Genomic DNA, 20,290 nt, shown 5'->3' with positions numbered 1-20,290 from the left:
TTTACTGCAAAGCTACAGTCATCAAGACATGGTACTGGCACAAAAACAGAAATATAGACCAGTGGAACAAGATAGAAAGCCCAGAAATAAACCCACGCACTTATGGGTACCTTATTTTTGACAAAGGAGGCAAGAATATACAATGGAGCAAAGACAGCCTCTTCAATAAATGGTGCTGGGAAAACTGGACAGCTACATATAAAAGAATGAAATTAGACCACTTCCTAACACCATACACAAAGATAAACTAGAAATGTATTTAAGACCTGAATGTAAGACCAGAAACTATAAAACTCTTTGAGGAAAACATAGGCAGAACACTTGATGACATAAATCAAAGCGAGATCCTCTATGACCCACCTCCTAGAATAACAGAAATAAAAACAAAGTAAACAAGTGGGACCTGATTAAACTTAAATGCTTTTTCACAGCAAAGGAAACTATAAGCAAGGTGAAAATACAACCCTCAGAATGGGAGAAAATAACAGCAAATGAAACAACTGACAAAGGATTAGTTTCCAATATATACAAGCAGCTCATACAACTCAATGCCAGAAAAAGAAACAACCCAATCAAAAAAGTGGGAAAAAGACCTAAACAGACATTTCTCCAAAGAAGACATACAGATGGCTAAGACACACATGAGAAGATGCTCAACACTGCTCATTATTAGAGAAATGCAGATCAGAACTACCATGAGATATCACCTCACACCAGTCAGAATGCTGCCATCATTTTTATTTGAGGAAGAGGCTCCGAGGGATCTGTGTGAATCTTGATAGGATGTGGACACTCCCCCTTCTGATCTCTCTGCTGCTGCTACTGCTGCTAAGTCGCTTCAGTCGTGTCCGACTCTGTGCGACCCCATGGACTGCAGCCCACCAGGCCCCTCCGTCCATGGGATTTTCCAGGCAAGAGTACTGGAGTGGGTGCCATCGCCTTCTCCTACTCTGTTTAGTTTGTACGTGTCCTTTTTTTCCTCTGGCAGTTTTCAAGACTTTCTCTTTCTTACTCATTTTTAGTAGTTTATGATGTATCTTAATATATTAATGTTGTGCCTTTTTCTACTTGAATATTAAGCTTCTAAGATTATGGGTTTTCACATTTGGAAAAATTTTAGTTTTATATCATCATATACCTTTTCAGTCCCTTCTCCTTTGTTTGAAATTCCAATTACACATTTATTAGATTGAATATTGTCCTATGGTTTACATAAATACTAATATTTTTTTCTTTCTTTCTTTCCAGCCTTTGTGTCAGTTTTGATTCTTTTTTTCCTGTGTTGCCACATTTATTGTTACTTTATTCTTCACTGTCTTATCTATTGTTATGCCCATCCAATTAATTTTTCATTTCAGATACTATCCTTTTCAAGTGAAGAAATTCCATTTGATTTTTATATTATATCTTCCATTTCTTTTCTCATTAGACCATTGTTTCCTTTAAATATTTGAATATAATTATACTTACTTTAAACCCTTCATTTGTTACTTCTATTATATTTTCATTTCTACATCTGGTTCTACTCACTGAAATTTTTTCCTATTTTTACCTCTAAAATGCTATATATTATGAATGCTTTATTGTTGAGTGTCTAGATTTTGTTTAATTCTTTTAAGAGTATTGAAGTTTATTTTGACAGAAAGTTGAGTTTTTGGAGACAAAGTTGATTCTTTTGACTTGGTTTTTAAACTTTATTAGGAGAACGGAGAAGGCAATGGCACCCCACTCCAGTACTCTTGCCTGGAAAATACCATGGATGGAGGAGCCTAATAGGCTGCAGTCCATGGGGTTGCTAAGAGTCGGACACAACTGAGCGACTTCACTTTCACTTTTCACTTTCATGCATTAGAGAAGGAAATGGCAACCCACTCCAGTGTTCTTGCCTGGAGAATCCCAGGGACGGTGGAGCCTGGTGGGCTGCCGTCTCTGGGGTCGCACAGAGTCAGACACGACTGAAGAGACTTAGCAGCAGCAGCAGGATAACTAAAGTAGCAGTTAGCAAAACTCTTTCTTAAAGGACCACATCACAAATATTCTAGCCTTTACAGGCCATATGGTCTCTGTTGCAGTTCCTCAATTCTGCTACTGTAGTGCCAGAACATGTATAGACAGTGCTTACCTACAGTCCTTGGTATTCACAGGGGACTGCTCCCAAGACCTCCAACAGATACCAAAATCCATAGACACTCAAGTCTTTGTATAAAATGGCATAGTATTTACATGTAATCTAGCACATCCTCCTGTATACTTTGTCATCTCTGTATCATTTATAATATCTAATACAATGTAAATGCTTTGTAAATAGTTGTAAATCAAATGATGCCACAAATAGCAAATTCAGTTTAGCATTTTGGAACTATCTAGATTTTTTTTCCCCAAAATACTTCTGATTCACTGTTGGTTAAATCCTCAGATGTGGAACCAGAGTCAACTGTAAACTGGTGCCTACAGCTGGGTTCTACTAAAAGTGAAACTTAAAACGCAGGCAGTTTGGGCTGGATTTAGTCCATAGGGTCAGTTAGCTAATCCCTGGTCTAGAGGAACATTTGTTTTAAGGCCAGGTTAGCCCTACTGATAAGGCCTGACCCTCTGAGGACTCTATTAAGTGGGGGCATTGAATGTTGTCTTCACTCTGGTTTGTCTAAACTCCGACATCTAACCCTGTGTGAATTCTAGCATTTGATAATGTTTTATATTCTCAGTAGTTGTACTTTCGCTTTTCATTGTTATTTTTCTGGCTTTGTGTGGTTTCACCCTGTGAACACACAGAGCTCACATTCTGATGTACCATCAAGGGCACCCAATACAGGTTCCTGGAACTGTACCTTTAAGTAGCTTTCTCCTCTGTGGTACTGTGCCCTATAAATTCCAGCTGTTCCACAGATACCCCGTGCTTACACCTCTGTCTCCTCACCGTACTCTGCTGTGGTCTTCTCAGATTCCTCTCTGTTCTATTTGGATCCCCTTCCCTTGCTCTGTGGTCCAGAAATGGCCTCCACGCAGAAAGCTGAGGTGACTGGAGGATGACCTTTTTCGTTTCTCCTCTTGTAATCACAGTCCTGTTCTGCCTGTTGTCCAGTGCTGTCTTTTATATTTTGTTCCATTTTCGACCTGTTTAAGGTAGGAGGGCAAATCCATTCCATTTATTCTGTTACCAGCCAGAAATAGAAGTTTCTTAATCACATATTTATATATCTAGTGAAGCAACTTCACATTTAAAATCAATTATGACGATCTCTAGGACTATATCCTCCAGTTTCAAGCTAAATGAGTAATTGTCAATTCTCAATTGCTCAGGATTTTAATGTAGTAGCTAGTAGCTCTTTCATAGGCAGGCTGGCAAAGAAGAAACAGTTCCAGTGGATGCTAGTTTTGTTTCAATTTAAGTTACTGTTGTATCTATCTCCGGCTTTCTCAGTAAGTTGGTATATGCTTATGTATTTGTCTTCTACTTTTGTAAAAGACTTGCTGCTGATGTTTCCATTGTCTTTTTTAATCTCTTTATCTTAAGAAGAAAATAGTAGGAGCATTATTGTCTTAGACTTCCCTGGTAGCTCAGATGGTAAAGCATCTGTCTACAATGTGGGAGACGTGGGTTCAATCCCTGGGTTGGGAAGATCCCCTGGAGAAGGAAATGGCAATCCACTCCAGTACTATTGCCTGGAAAATCCCATGGACAGAGGAGCCTGGAAGGCTACAGTCCATGGGGTCGCAAAGAGTCGGGGACACGACTGAGTGACTTCACTTTCACTTTCTTTATTGTCTTAACCTTGAGGAAGTCTTTGTAGGAAAACTGCCAGTTTTTAAGAGGGAGAAAATAATGAGAACTACTGACTGGCATTTTTATTTTATTTAGCAAGTAAAACAACACATTGAACCAGAACTTATTTATTTACATTAGCGCTCTGGTAGGCTACAGCCAAGAATTACTAGTCATTCAAAATGCAAACAAGAAGTACTCAAAAGCTATAGTAATAACCTTGTATTTATCACCTCTGTACCTCTATGCTGAAGTAAAATACCTGGTTTTATTTTTTTTTTTGCATGTAGAAATTCATTTATCTTAAGCTAATATCTGCCTTTCTGAAAGACAGTTTAATCCTAAATCCCTTTTTAATACGTTTGTTTGCTTTGGAGGGAGGGGCATACTGAGAAGTGAACCTATTATTTTTCTTGTATTTTTTGTCATGTTTAATAGTTTTGAGTGTTTCTAAAAGTTCTTAGGACTCAGTTACCTATATATTAGTCCTGAAAGACAGTTCCAACTGGGCAGTCACTCTCTTGTGTTAGCTTATTTGTAAATGAGATATTTCATCTGTCTCCACAGGAAAAAGTGTTTCAAGTTAACTTTCTTATATTGAGCATACAATTTCATACTGTATGGTAATATACCATGTTTTTTCAGAGGTTCTTCCAACCTTTGAAGAATTACAAATTTATGTTGTATAATTAATAATCTCTGTAATTGTGGAGGTGGATTTCTTCAGGATGAGTCTTCAACTCCACCAGGTTTTTCTACTTTCTTCTGTATTGAAAGATGACTCGAACCAAAATGGCAGAAAGAGAGGTAGCTTTGGGCCATAAATTTTTCATTATCCTGATGTTATGAGCAATTCTTGGTGACTGCCGCATCTAGCTTTAAACAGCTTGTTTAAAGTTCTTGCTAGGAAGAAATCGCATTATACTACAGTGCCTCTTTTTGTTGTTTTCTGCTGCACATACAGAAATTCCGCCTCTTGAGAAGCTCACAGTGACTTATTGTATTCCCTAAAGATGCCTAAAACTCACTCCAACCAATTTCTGAACTTAGTTTACTAAAAGAGTAGATAAATAAGAGGGATTTGGGAATTACCCCCTATTGCAACCAACCCCCCCATATGGATGTATTAACTCTATGCACATTCAGTCCCAGTAATAGCCCATAATTCCCCAAAGTGGATATTGAAACTAATTCTGATAGTGAATGCTATTTTCCTATGTTACTGTTTTCAAGAATATATGTGCTGTTCAGTTCAGTCACTCGGTCATGTCTGACTCTTTGTCACCCCATGGACTGCAGCACTCCAGGCTTCCCTGTCCATCACCAACTCCTGGAGCTTGCTCAAACTCATGTCCATTGATTTAGTGATGCCATTCAACCACCTCATTCTCTGTTGTCCTCTTCTCTTCCTGCTTTCAATCTTTCCCAACCTCAGGGTCTTTTCCAATGAGTCAGTTCTTCGCATCAGGTGACCAAATGATTGGTGCTTCAGCATCAGTCCTTCCAATGGATACTCAGGATTGATTTCCTTTAGGATTGACTGGTTGGATCTCCTTGCAGTCCAAGGGACTCTCAAGAGTCTTCTCCAACACCACAGTTCAAAAGCGTCAATTCTTCAGCTCTCGGCTTTCTTTATGGTCCAACTCTCATGTGCTGATTTAAGGGAAATGCTCTGCTTGGAAATAAGCCCAAGCTCCAGTCCTTTGGCCACCTGATGTGAAAAGCCAATTCATGGGAAAAGACCCTGATGCTGAGAAAGATTGAGGGCAGGAGGAGAAGGGGGTGACAGAGGATGAGATGGTTAGATAGCATCACTGACTCAGTGGACATGAATTTGAGCAAACTCCAGGAGATAATGAAGGACAGGGAAGCCTGGCGTGCTGCAGTCCATGGGGTCATAAAGAGTCAGACACAACTTAGCAACTGAACAACAGGGAAGGAAAGGTTTTTCATTACTCCCTTAGGGTCCTTAACCGGGTCTGTAAATGCTGACAGACCAGTTAACGGGGGAAAGCATATAGATTTATTTAATATGTTTTACATGACATGAAAGCCTCCATAAGGAAATGAAGACCCAGGGAAGTAGACCTGTGTATTCTCTGCTGTGTTTTTTTGAAGAGTGAGGGGTCATGAAGCAATGTGATAGGTTAGGGAGTATGAGGTAATTGTACTCAGGAGTAATAAGCCGCAGGAAACTCTGATTGTTCTTAGCATTCCTTTGTTGTTGGAGATAAGGATGTTCCTTTCCTTGGTATAGGGAGAACACTTCCCACATGAGAATTTTATTTTAGGGGAAAAGGGAAGGAGGTGTGAAAGGGCAGAGTAGCCTTCCTGCTTCTGTCATTTTCTTGAAATCCTTTAGCTTGAAATAGCCAATATGCCAATGTGCCATATTTGAGGTTTCTGTGTTCCAAACCCTGTCATCAGCAATGCCCATGCCCACTTCCAGAAAAAGCATGGCTTTAGTCCTTCCTTTTTATGTCTTATTTGTTTATTTTTGGCTGTGCTGGGTCTTCATTGCTGCTCAGGCTTTCTCTAGTTATGGCAAGTGGGGACTGCGCTCTAGTGGTCGTGCGTTGGCTTCTCATTGCTGTGGCTTCTTTTGTTGTGGAACCCAGGCTCTAGGTGCACAGGGTTCAGGAGTGGCACCATGTGGGCTCAGTAGTTGTGGCTCATGGGCTTAGTTGCTCCAAGGTATGTGAAATCTTCCTGGACCGGGCATTGAACCCACGTCCCCTGCATTGGCAGGCAGATTCCTATCCAAGGGAAGTCCTCTTTATTCCTTCCTGATACTACTGACCATTGATGCTGTCACCACTGACTGCATCCAAGAAATAGTCTGATCCCCCAAATTTGGGATTAGCGGAAGAGATTATTTTTTTCCTCCTACACCAATAGCAACAAGGTGAACAGTTTTCAAAGGTAACTTTACTTGCAATCCAGGAGAAAGTTAAATGATAGAAATATAGACGTTTGTAGAGCACATATGCTTTGCATCAAAGAAACTAAGGTTTAACTCAAGATTGGTTGCAGTAACTTTGCCAGAATACAAATCGAAAGTGTTCTTTCTTTTCATCACTTTCTGATGAAACCTGTAGGATATTCAGGCAGATCCCATCCTTCAGTGAAGTTTGACCACTTTATCTGTTTCTGAGAGCTATTATTTGGACTTGGACTTCACATCAGTCAAATGGTCTCTATGGCAGTTTTGAATCTGTTTACTTCCTTCTGACTGCCTGCTCTGAAAAACAAAAAGACCTGTATACACTCCAAAGCTCAAAGCCTATTAGACTCTTTACAACAGAAGGCATGTCCCAGCTCTTCCTACTCAGTGAGATTCTCTCTGGTAAACCCAGTCTTGTCTATTTCCTTTTCCATCCTTTCTGCTTTCCAGAGAAATAGTTTTTTCTTAAGGCTTAGAATATTTAAACAATATGTTGCCACATGCATTCTGTTTGAAGCAATCACCAAGGTTTTTAAAATGCATATAGTGAGTGATAGAATAGTTGAAAAGAAAGCTAGCCATCTTTCTCCAGATGAATATTCACATTCTGTTTTATTTTGTTTTCCTAATAGCAAATAGCTGTACATAGAGATGTATACCAATTACTGGTTTCTTAAGGATAAAATGAATGAAGGGGAAGTTGTCTATGGAAAGAATTGTGTACTTTGTTTTTCTCAAGTTATTATTTGTGCTTTGTTTCAGTCTTTGTTTCTCTTGGCTTTCCTCCTAGTGACAATCTGTTTCTCTTTTATTTTTCTTTACATTTGAAAGTTTCCTATGCTGCTTCCAACTGTATTTTTTTTTATTAAATCTAATTCTCAAAATATGGGATTTTGAATTTATAATTCATAGTTAAAAACATGTTAAAGTTGATTCTCCAGTTTAGATTGTATTGGTGTCTTTGGGTATAGTGAAAGAAAGAAGGATGAAGAGGAAATTATTCTCCTGGGCTGCCCTGCAGGAAATCTCTGTACTCTAAAAGTTCTTGTTCTTTTCCAGGAGTCCAATGTGCTGATTGCTGCTAACAGTCAGGGTACAATTAAGGTAAGCTATTTTATACATCTCCATTTTTAGGCTATAGCAGACTATAACTATAACATGGAAATATAGAGTTGTACTAAGCCTTAGAGAGCATGCCAAATCATGAGTCTGTCTGCTTGGAAATGGCTTTGATTGAAGGGGAAAAGAATAGGTAGCTTGCAACTTTGGAGAAGATGATAGTACTTGTTAGATGTTATACAAATGCTGAAGGGCCTGAAAGGCGGTCAGAATGACAACCAGATGAAGACTACTAAGGACTCACCATGGGCCACTCACTGTTCAGCTTCTGTTATCCCAGTGCAGCTATCCCGCTGGATATTCAGGGGACAGGATCTAGGATACAGCAACAGATGCTCAGACACTTAGCAAATTTTAAAATGTCTTTAACTCTTATTGTATTCTTCTCTTCCTCGAGTTTTTCTCCCTTTTCTATCTTGACAAGTAGATTTTTCGTCAGTTGCTAGGGGAAGAAAAGGAATTCTGCTTTTCTGTTGAAAGTTGATTGATCATGTGATCATGCCATTGGTATAATCTGAAAACTTTGATTTAGTCTCTTCACGTTTAGTCTCTTCACTCACAGTCTCATTCCCAAATTCAGATATAGTATTCCACATACTTTTCTTGGTAGTTAGGGGTTCAAGGAAATAAAAAAATTATCCAGTTACACCATTGGATGCTCAGCATGTAGGCACAGTACATTGGATAAATAAATCCTGAGCTAAGCAGTGAGCTTTTAAATAAAACATCGTCTTGGAGAAGGGTTTTTACTACATGGTTTGATTAGCACTTAGTCTGTGGGTACCAGTTCTTTCCACATAATCTCTGCTGATATAGAAGTATCCGAATGCATTTTTTTAATAAGATATATCTATTTCCCTGCCACTTAACATTAATTTTGCCATGGCTTCCTTCCACTCACCCTGAGTGGAGAATGACCCAGTACTCAAGAGAGCAAATCCAAGCCTCACACACTGTCCTACAGAGATGAAAGGAGCAAATGCAAAGCAGAACAGCACTATTAGCTGGTCAAATTAATTTACATGGTATACTTCTTTTTATCCATCTGGTTTCTTTTATCTGGGAAGCCTTACTAGAGGGCCATGGACAAAAGCCAGTGCTGTGCCATGGAAGCCCCATACAAGATGGCAGAAGATCTTAGACTCTCCATTTTAAGGGATTCTAGAGTCTCTCAGTTTCTCTTTATTCTCATGGCAAGGCTTGTATTGAAAAAGCTGTACTTTATTCTTCTACATGTTTGGCCTTTGAGGCAATTGGGATCGCTAATGTATCTACAGAAAGCTCAAAGCTACATACATACTTATAGAATCTCAGTGATAAATCTAAGATTTCTGTTCAGCAGCCCTGACCTCTTATGTAAATTAACGTGCTAGCCAAATGTAAAGACATTAGGGAAACACAGGTATAACTCAAGCCTTAGCACAGCAGGCTATAAGTTGCTCCTTTAATTCTTAGCCACCTAGAATTACAGTCTCCACCTAACATGATCCTTTTTGACAGTACTCACAATTCTCTTCACGTTCAGTGTCCTTTCGCAGCCATTTCTTCTACTCTTTTTATAACTGATCATTGCTTTTTCTTATTTTTAGTTTTAGCAATATGACAATTTTTTTTTGTATGATAAGGTGCTACTCTAATAGCTGACAAAATATCTTGACACCCAGACAGTTGACTAGAAAACAAAAGAGGCAATAGGGAAAGCTTAGACTTTAGGTCTTGAATACTGTAATCACTTTGAGATGCTTGTTAATGCAAGAAATAGATTAAAATTCTAAACAGTAATAGTTAAAATTTTTCTTATGATTGTGGAAAGATACCAACATAATATTCCAAAAACATCATATTCACGCTGTGCATCAGTCAGTCATTTATCTTTATTTTTTATGTAGTTTATCTTGAAGGCACCCTACCTAACTGTAGAGATAACTAACCTGAAAGAGTTCATGCAGCTATCAGATTGAAAGTAAGAATGGATTAATGTCTAAACCCTTCAAATTGTTTGGCATTTTAGCAATTGGGAAACGATTACTGGGTTTGGTTCTTTATTTACAATGTAATAAAGACTGATTAAACTTTTTCTATATTGTAAAACTGGTTTTTTATACTGATTCTTTTTTCTCCCTATTAGGTGCTAGAGTTGGTATGAAGGGTTTGCTCAAGTTAAATTGTACTAGATCCTGCTGAAATACATCTGCAGCCGACAATAAGAGAAGACAGATCCTGCAGTGTCTCTCCCCAAAGTCACCATGGGTTTTGGATTTGTTTTGAGTATTTTTTTTTCCCCTGTTTTTCCTCCTTTTGACCTTCGGGACATTGGGAATACCCAGTGAACTCTCCACCATCAATGTAACTCTACGGACTTTGCTGCTGTTGGTGGTATGCTTATCTAATTTTTGTGATAGGGAAACAAATTCTTTTGAATAAAAATAAATAACAAAAAAATAATAAAAGTTTATTGAGCCACAGCTGAGCTGGGAAACTTTTTGTCAAATGTGGCAAAAGATCGTTTTGTCTTTTCAAGAAGCGTAGCACACCTGAATTACAATATACTGGTGAATAACTTGTCAGATCCATGTTTCCTGCCTCTTTGGAATTATGCATATCAACATAAATGTAAAGCATATGGACTCTTTTCAGTAAATTTAATGCTTACAGTCGATGGGGACATTATTAACTTTACCTTATGAAGTTCTGTCTTCATCCTCTGACCAGTTATATCATCAGCAAGTAGTATATTCCTCAGTCCCTCTGGATCTGGCCAAGGGTCTACCATGTTGACCTATTGAGGCCACATTCAGACAGAAAGGGGATATCAGTCTGTGACAGCTGTCTCTGTCTTTGCCTTTGAAATGTCACCCATAAGGCCTTAAAGTGAAAGTGAAAGTCACTCAGTCATGTCTGACTCTGCAACCCCATGGACTATACAGTCAATGGAATTCTCCAGGCCAGAATACCGGAGTGGGTAGCCATTCTCTTGTCCAGGGGATCTTCTCAACTCAGAGATCAAACCCAGGTCTCCCACATTTCAGGCAGATTGTTTACAAGCTGAGCCACCAAGGAAGCCCAAGAATACTGGCGTGGATAGCCTATTCCTTCTCCAGCAGATCTTCCCGACCCAGGAAGCAAATGAACCAGGATCTCCTCCATTGCAGGCAGATTCTTTACCAGCTGAGCTACCAGGAAGCCCTAAATAAGCCCTAAATGCAGACAGACCAACTTATTTTATAAAGTCATGGCTATAAAGTAGTCATAGGTATTAGTACCCTTATGGGGTGATCGACTTGGATCAAAGCTCAGCAAACCTTTTTTCAATAAAGGGCCAGATAGTAAATATTTTAGGCTTTGCAGGTCATATGGTCTCTGCCACAGCTACACAGCTCTGCCATTGTGGCTGAAAAGCAGCCACAGACCATATATAAATAAGTGGGCATAGCTATGCAATAGGCGGAAGCCTACAGACCATCATTTGCCAGCCTCTCACTTAGAAGAAAAGAAATTGAAGCTCTATTTCCCAAATGTTCAAGCCATATAATCTCTTAAGACTGTCTGGTTAATTTTGCACATTGATTTCAGTTGGTAAAAGGAAAAAACTTAAGAGTAGCAGGTTAAGCACAAGTAAAAAAAAAAAACAGAAGCTTTCTATTTGAGCTACTTTAAGTCTGAACACGTTTTAGATAAAGATAATCAGAATTATATACCACATGTATTTTATAGAAATAGACACCTGGAATAGTTTAGTATAAATAAGTAGTTGATAAAGGTGATCAGACTATTCCATGTATCCCTCTATTTAAAATTATTGAAACCTACTACAGGTCCACATTTTATTATCTGAAACCCTTGGGCCAAATGTGTTTTGGGATTTAGAACTTTTTGACTTTTAGGAAAGCAGTAGAGTGGTGGTGGTGGTTTAGTCACTAAGGTGTGTCCGACTCTTGAAACCCCGTGGACTGTAGCCCGCCAGGCTCCTCTGTCCATGGGATTTCCCAGGCAAAAATACTGGAGTGGGTTGCCATTTCCTTCTCCTGGGGGTCTTCCTGACCCAGGGATTGAACTTGAGTCTCCTGCATCTAGGTGGATTCATTACTGCTGAGCCACTGGAGAAGCCCTAGAGTACATATATTATGTATTATATAACACCCTCTGACAGAGTCTGCAGGTTTTTAAACACATTAATATTTCTGCAGCAAAATGTATCAATGTTCATGTTATGTGAGATTAATAAAGACTAAAAATAGTCTTGATCGGTTCAGGTCAGTTTTTACTGCCAAATGAGTAAGCCTGAAACCTAAGTGAAATTTTTCAGTTTTTAAAGCTTCAAGACAGTTTTATCTTAACTAACAACTTCTGGGAGTTAAGAACCTGATAAATTTTTAGACGCAATTATGAGAAGAAGGATCATTGTCATTCAAAAGTTACACCTGTTATCAACCAGAACAATGTTGGTTGGGATTCTTTTCTGAGATTAATGAATGACCTTTTGCAAAAATAGAGAAAGAAGATTCACATGTAGATTCTTCACTTAAAGAACTTTCTTCAATCACATATGTCCAGAAAGTCATCATAGTAGGAAGCAGAGACTTAATGCCTCTTTGAACGCATTTAAATAGAAGCAGGTTATTAAGATTTTTCTTTGGTCTGACTATTTTTTGTTGTTTTATGTCAAGCTGTCAGCATTATAAGATTATGTTAATTTCCATACATTTGGGAAATTGCAGTAGGATACCATTAGTTATCAAAGGGACTCAATTCTTTAATAACTTATTAAGAAGGTGGTGTTTTCTTTAAATTTGTGTTTAACTCTTTCTTGTAAATATAAAACATTTTAAAATTTGAATTAGTCTCTGCAAGATGTCAAAATCAAACAAATATTACTATTTCTCAGAAAAATAACATCAGTTAATTAAAGCTCAAAGATGATGTACATTTTTAACACCAGAAAAGCTTCTAACTCAAGAATATGAGTTTTTATGTTATAATCTAGTCTTTATTTCAGTGTGTTTGTGAGGGTTTCTTAGACAAGCTGCCTTTGTTCTTAGGTACACAACTCATGCACAAGAAACATTAAGGATTGAAAAACTTTGAAAAGTTCTTATAAGAAGATTGAGCTACTAGACATCAAAAAATTTACGGGCCCGTGCCATGACTTTAGAAAGATAAGCGTGGCTAGACCATTACCAGTTAAGGAAGAATGAGTGTGGAATGTCTGCAGAGAGAAAGGAGCCCAAAAAGTGTGGAACCTTCTAGGGCATGTGTAAAATTTTGAATTTTGTTATAAAAGCAGTTAAGTGATTGTGTTAAATGGAATGACATCTCATTTATGGTAAATGGGTAGATGGAGGCAAGAGTGCATTTAGGAAAGGTGATCTGTCAAGAGTTAATGGTGGCTTGGACTAGAGTGGTAGCGTGATCCAACCTAAAAATCTGTTTCATCTTATAAGACTTCATCTTATTCCTATATCTTGGAAGATTCTTGATTAATTTTAAAGTCATTTTCTCATAAGTACTGACAACGAGTGCAGCTCAGCACATTTTTTTCCTTCAGTGACTATGCAGTCCTCACCCAGCAGTCAGTCTCTTGGGAACCTCATGACTGAAATTCCTGTGTCCTGTTTTGGGAACACCACTTGTCTAAGCTAAGCAGAACTAGAAGCTGCCTAGCTTTGGTTCTAAATAGAAAGGTAATTGGTCATTACCCTTAATGTAATTGTGCACGTATAACTGAAATTAATAGTCAGGAAAAGTCTCCTTACTTAGAAATGAGACCTGAGGAAGTGCTAACTTAGATCCCAAGCTTATTGCTACACGGCTGACTTGGGCACTTGTAATAGTAGCACTTGGTAGCTCCTACCAGAGCAGTCAATAACCAACTCCTGTGGCTTCTGCTTAACATATTAGGTACCCTGGATTCTTGGACTAAAGAGAAAACCATTAGTGATCATTCTAGAAATATTTGTTGAGTTCCTTCTTTGTACGAGCGAGGCATTATGTATTGATACTGTATACTAGATGTGTTAAATAAATAAGATGTAATCCCTGAGACTTCCCTGGTGGTCCAGTGGGTAAGAGGCCCCCTTGCAATGCAAGGGGCATCAGTTCAATCCCTGGTGCAGGAAGATCCCACATACCGCAGAGCAGCTATGCCCATATGCCGTAACTACTGAAACCCAGCCTCTTTACAGCCTGTGCTCCCAAGTATGAGAAGCCACCACAGGGGGCAGCCCTCAACAAAGAGTAGCCCCTGCCCACCACAGCTAGAGAACATCTGTACACAGCAGCGAAGCCACAAATGAGAGAAAAAGAATCCACCTGCTAATGCAGGGGACATGGGTTCTCTCCTTAGTCCCACTTGCTGAGGACTAACTGAGCCCGTGTGCCACAACTGCTGAAACCTGCACACTCTGGAGCTTGCGCTCCATAACAAGGGGAGCCACCGAAGTGAGAAGCCAGAGCACCACTGCTGGAGAGTAGGCCCCGCTCACCACTACTAGAGAAAAGCCTTTGGGCAGCAGCAAAGTCCCAGCACAGCCATAAATAAGTAAATAAAAGTTAAAAAAGATGTAATCCCTACCTCAAAAAGTTTATCATCCACTGGGAGAAAGAGATAAGTAAAAATATGTAAGTACCCTAGTAGCCATAAATTTTAGATGTACTGGAAAATACATTTAGGGATTAAGGATCAGGGTAGGGGTTATATCAGGAATTTTTTTCATCTCATCTGAAGACTAAACATTCAAGGCCAAGGGAAGCAAAGAAAATGGCTCGAGTAGCTTCTAGTAGCCAAAACTGGAACAATTTGAGCAACAAAATAAATTAGTGTTGGAATATAGATTATAACTCAAAATTTAAGTATCTTTGAGTCCATGCTTATATAAATAATTGAATAAATGAAAAGTTTCCCATGCAGAATTCAACATTATATAGCTATTCAACCCTCAAGGAGATGAAACATAATTCCCTACTCCTTAAGTATGGGCTGTGCATAGTGACTTCCTTCCAAAGAGTCCAATGTGGAAAGAGAGAAAAAAAAAAAAATTACAGTGGAGAAACCTGGCAAATAACTACCTCAGCCAAGTGATCTGGGTCAACATCAAAAGTTATGTTTTGTTGATACTATGTATCCTGGATATGACATAATAAAAATGACACTTTAACTCTGTGATCTTCCTCCAAATTCATAAATCCAGTCTGAATGATAAAAATATATTAATCCCTATTGAATGACATTCTATTAAACTATCAGTATTCCTCAAAACTGTCAAGGTCATCAAAACAAGGAAAATGAGAAGCTCACAGCCTAAGGAGACGTGACTGAATGTAATATGATGTCCTGAACGGGATCCTGAAACTGAAAAGGATGTTACATAAAAGCTAAGGAAATCTAAACAAAGTATGGGCTTTAGCTGATATTAATTCATTAATTGTAAAAAATGTATCATGCTAATGTAAGATGTTAATCATAGGGAAATTGAGTATAGGCTATATGAGGAACTCTTCACAATTTTTCTGTAAATCTAAAAGTACTGTTCTGAGGTAAGTTTGTCAAAAACAAAAGGTATGAGGATAGTTTCAAAATGAAGTGCAAGACAGTAGTGTGGTTTAGAGCTGGAGGAGTACCTGATAAACCACAGTCATCTGTCACGGCTACCACTTTAATGAAAACAAAAATGGTGGCAAACATGGCATTTAGAGGAGATCTAAGTGAAGTCTCAACTTCATCACTAAGAACTGTAGAGTTCTGCAAAAGTAAACCTCTACACTCCATATTTATCTCTAGAGTCTACTTACTGAGAGTAATACGCTCATCTCTGATAATAGATTATACTATGGAAAGTCCATTGTCATTCTTGTGACTTAGTCACTAAGATATCTGAGTGCCTACAATCATCTGTTTCTTCTTTTCATCTGAGATCACTGCAGCTTCTCAATATGAGAATGAAGAAATCTTCCCATTTGTTTGTGGTTGTAATGTCTTCCTGTTTCTCTGTGAGTCATTTGTCCTTGACCAGTTTTCAAATCAAACTCCCTAGTGCCCAAGTTCTGAAGGAGATCTTGCATTGGAACTGGGTAGGGATGCTCATGAATTCTACGTTAAAATTCCAGACGATGGTAGTAGTCTGGGTTAATCAATTATTGCATAGTATATTTTGCAATCTCTCTGAAAGTGAGTTTACGGATTTTCCTACCTGTACTGCTTTTGCCCTACTGTCAGTACTAATCTGTGACCAGAGGTATAGGAGCCTTCTGGAGAAAAACATATAAAAATAGTCTTCAGGATTTTCCAGAGGAAGAACCAAGGCAAACACAAGTAATTACTTGTATAAAGATTTACCTTTAGTTTTATACACCTGAAAGAATCCATTCTATTCCAGAATCTTTTTGTAAGTGAGCTTCAGTGAAATTGCAACCTAATAGCAACTCAGTTTGGACTTCCTGGTGCCTCAGTGGTAAAGAATCCACCTGCAATGCAGGAAACATGGGTTCAATCCCTGGGGGGGCAAGATCCTCTGGAAGAGGAAACGGCAACCCACTCCAGTATTCTTGCCTGGAAAATTCCATGAAAAGAGAGCCTACAGTCTCTGGGGTCACGAAAGAGTCGGACAAGGCTGAGCACATAAGCAATAACTCAGTTTACTCCCGGGTTTGGTATCCTCAGCTAGTGGTCCATAATGGATATGGGCTATTGCTCAAAAGAGATGAGTAAGGTCCGATGGCCACTCTATTCATTCAACAAAAATTGAAGTCCCTTTTATGAGGTAGTCTTTTCCATGCTAGGGGTGAGCAGAATTCTTTTCTGTAAAGGGTCGGATTATAAATAATTTAGGCTTTGTGGGCCGTATTGTCTCTGTCATGACTTCACTCTGCCGTTTTAGCATGTGAAGGCAGCCTCAGACAAAGCGTAAACAAGTGAGTGTGCCTGGTGTTAATGAAACTTTATGCATGGACACTGAGATGTGACTCTTTGGCTGCACCGGGTAGGTATTGTTTGTGGCATCCAGGATCTGTCTCCCTTGAGGAACATGGTGTCTTCGATGCAGTATGCGGGATCTTTAATTGCAGCATACATACTCTTAGTTGCGGCATGTGGGATCTAGTTCCCTGACCAAGGATCGAACCCAGGCCCCCTGCATTGGGAGCATGGACTCTTAGCCATTGGACCACCAGGGAAGTCCCTGAATTTCATTTAACTATCAAGTGTCAACAATATTTTTCAAAATTATTTTCCAAGCATTTTGAAATGTAGTAACCATGTGTTGTTCATGAGCCATCCAAAATTCCACCAACTGAATTTGGCTTGCAGGCCCAGATTTGATGACCTGCGTTCTAAAGTGCTCACCAAACAGCAGTGACAGAGAAAAAGGAAAACCATGAAAAATCCAATCAATCTGGAGCTTGCATTCAAGAAGATAAAAGTATTTCTACGGTAATGGGGTTCTCTTGCCATAATGGTGTGTCTCTAGCACAGGAACCCGGGATGCGGTTTTGGAGGGCACACGATATGACTAAAGCTTTTTTGTTGCTGTTTTGATGGCAGTTCCACAGGAGTGCACACAAGCAGTGTGGATGCACCTTGGTATTGCATTTGCACAGAACCAAGGGACACTCTTTTCCGTCAAAGCTCAATAAACAGTAAGACACTTTAGACATTTACTGTTGGAATGGAATATGAAGATCTCTATGCCTTGAACCCGGAAAAGGCAATGGCACCCCACTCCAGTACTCTTGCCTGGAAAATCCCATGGACAGAAGAGCCTGGTGGGCTGCAGTCCATGGGATCGCTAAGAGTCGGACACGACTGAGCGATTTCACTTTCACTTTTCACTTTCATGCATTGGAGAAGGAAATGGCAACCCACTCCAGTGTTCTTGCCTGGAGAATCCCAGGGACAGGGGAGCCTGGTGGGCTGCCGACGATGGAGTCATACAGAGTCGGACATGACTGAAGCGACTTAGCAGCAGCAGCAGCAGCATGCCTTGAACAGAGAGGGCTGAGAGGCCTAGGGTTGAGATTATTTTCACTGAATACTCTGAAAGATTTTTGCAGAAGGCAGCCGTTTTCTGTGTGAAAGCCAAGGGTCTTTTGCAAAGCTGGCTCTCCCGCCCCTTTCCTTTCCTTTCTGGGGCTTTCATTCCTGTGCTATTGAAATTTCTTTTCTGAATATAAAAGCTTTTCCAGCTCATAGCACTTTCATGGAGATTTGGAACCTGACACATATTTTCTGGGAATGACTGAGTCTCTTAGAAGAATTCAGTTTCAAAGGTTAAATTTTGAAAAATGCAACAAAATGACTTTTTTTCCTAAATTAAGCAAATTAACCACTGTTAAATGCCAGCCCAGTTAGCAAGCACTTTATACTTTTTCAATATTTTTCATGTTTAAAAACCAAATTCTGACCACTGTTGTACTGTAAGAAAGAGTCCTCATTTCCACTGTTTGAATTCTCTTTGACCAGTCCCAGGAGAAACTTCTCATGAGCTCTGTGGTTCTCTTGGGAAGGGCACCCTGCTATTCTTAGAACTGGGATGTGGTATTCCTATGTTTCTGAATTGCAAAGCTTTGCAGTTTTAATAACATATCTTCTCTGGAAAGGCCTCTGGCACTTTTGGAAATTAAAAAGCATTCCTTGAATACAGGGTAATATTAGCATATGCATATTAAAATTGTAGTTACTTTTCAGTTTCTTTCCATTATGAAGAATAATGAAGTATAAATTATAAAAATTGCCATCAGACACAGAAGAATGGAATAGCCAAAGTTTAGATTAGCTGTTCTGGAAGTTTCAGTATGTCTATATAATGGCTTTATCCCTGTACTTTCTGAACATGACATCTACTTCTGAGATGACCTGCCAAAAGTCCACCATCATAGCTGCCATGAAAAGTTAGGAAAATGCCCACAGGGAAATTTCTCAAATGTCCCTTTTCCTACTACATGCCCAGTGCATTCTCTCCTTAGAGAAGTTTTAGAGCAGGATTTAGGTGACTACAGGCTACAAACCTGGAACACCTTTGCTGGGGTCTTGCTCTGCACAGGCAACCAGAGGGAAGGAGGGCGAATCATGACCACAGGCAAGAGAAGAGATTGGTTATCGTGGAGAAGAGTGACATCCATGGTGCCGAAAGTGGAGACCAAAGATGTTCCCCAAGGTTTCTTTTCCCGGGAAGTGTTCTTACTTCCTAGCATCTAGCCACCCTTTCTGGTCATAACAAATCTTTAGGACAGGAGAGGAATGTCTCTGTCTCTCCCTCTCCTCACCTCTCCCTGGTATATGAGGGTAAGCAGTCTAGTGACACCAAGTATTTTTAACTATTTACTCCTGTTTCTACATTATCTGGGAATCTGCAGAGAACCTTGACATTAGTTTTCACCTTCCTGAGCTGAGGGATGGGGAGGGAAGGCCATTTGAGCAGAAATCTAGCCCTTCTGACCATATAATCTCAGTACATTTTGTTAAGAAATCCCTTCTTTTTGGCTCTCAGGGTCAAAAAGCCAGTCCTCTCTCCAAAGCAACCAGTGAACTGAACACCTTACTCAGTGTTGGAATTCTTCATAGGGCACCATGATTAGTAGTCTTGTATTTTCTACTGAAGTACATCTAGCACTTGAGAGAGCTCGGAGTTTGCTGAAACATCCTGCCTGGATGGTTCTAATTGCTAGGTGGGCTTTTTTCCTGAATTGATCTGAATTCTATCTCCGTGGAATACCCATTACCCACCCCACTAGGCCTAGATCTTACTGCCAGGCATGCTGGAAGATACCCAGCAGTACAGGGCGTGACCACTTCATGGAGCCCTAGGCAGATAAGATACACACATGTGAAAATAATTTCTATGTAACAGTAATCCTGTGACGTCAGCATTATTTTTAAAGCATATTCAGAAGGGTTAAATTATTTACTGCATGTATTATAGTGGAAAGATAGTTAAAAGGGCAGAGTAGAGTGTTAAAATGGATTGTATAGAGGATATAGCTTCCCTGGTAGCTCAGTCGGAAAGAATCTGCCAGCAGTGCAGGAGACCCAGGTTCTATCCCCAGGTTAGGAAGATCCCCTGGAGAAGAAAATGGCAACCCACTGCAGTATTCTTGCCTGAAAAATCCTATGGACAGAGGAGCCCAGTGGGCTACAGTCCATGGGGTCACAAAGAGTCAGATACAACTTAGGGACTAAACCAACCATAGAGGATATAGGATTTCAGTGACATTCTAAAAATATTGAGTCATATGTCCAGTTTGCTTCTGACCAAAGAGCTGCCAAATGACATGGGTGAGGGTTATCTTTGAAGATGAGAACAGGTACACATGACTGTCAAGATAGCGAGGAATCTTCTAGTTTGATGATAAATTAATCATCTAGTGATGTTTATCTGATCATTAATGTGTAGCAGAAAGGACTTCAAATAGGCAAAATAAAACTGTACCTATCAGATTGCTGAAACACCAAAAGCCTCTAGCAACATTAGTGG

The 20,290-nt window shown here is 39.4% G+C and overlaps 1 protein-coding gene across 5 annotated transcripts in view; it reads left to right on the top strand.

The window, feature by feature from the left end:
* The window catches only part of COP1 (COP1 E3 ubiquitin ligase), a 236,665-nt gene extending 226,376 nt beyond the window's left edge, over positions 1–10,289 (top strand). For all 5 annotated transcript variants that reach the window (XM_055582740.1, XM_055582738.1, XM_055582739.1 and 2 more), the window contains 2 exons: positions 7,767–7,811; positions 9,955–10,289. In XM_055582740.1, coding sequence (XP_055438715.1) covers positions 7,767–7,811; positions 9,955–9,972 — 63 coding nt within the window. In that variant the 3' untranslated portion in view covers positions 9,973–10,289. The remainder of the gene's footprint in view (positions 1–7,766; positions 7,812–9,954) is intronic.
* The last annotated feature ends 10,001 nt before the right edge of the window (positions 10,290–20,290 follow it).

The sequence above is a fragment of the Bubalus kerabau genome, chromosome 5 (assembly GCF_029407905.1).
Source record: "Bubalus kerabau isolate K-KA32 ecotype Philippines breed swamp buffalo chromosome 5, PCC_UOA_SB_1v2, whole genome shotgun sequence".
Taxonomy (NCBI): domain Eukaryota; kingdom Metazoa; phylum Chordata; class Mammalia; order Artiodactyla; family Bovidae; genus Bubalus; species Bubalus kerabau.
Note: the sequence above shows the minus strand (reverse complement) of the source record. Positions and strands in the feature narration are given on the sequence as shown.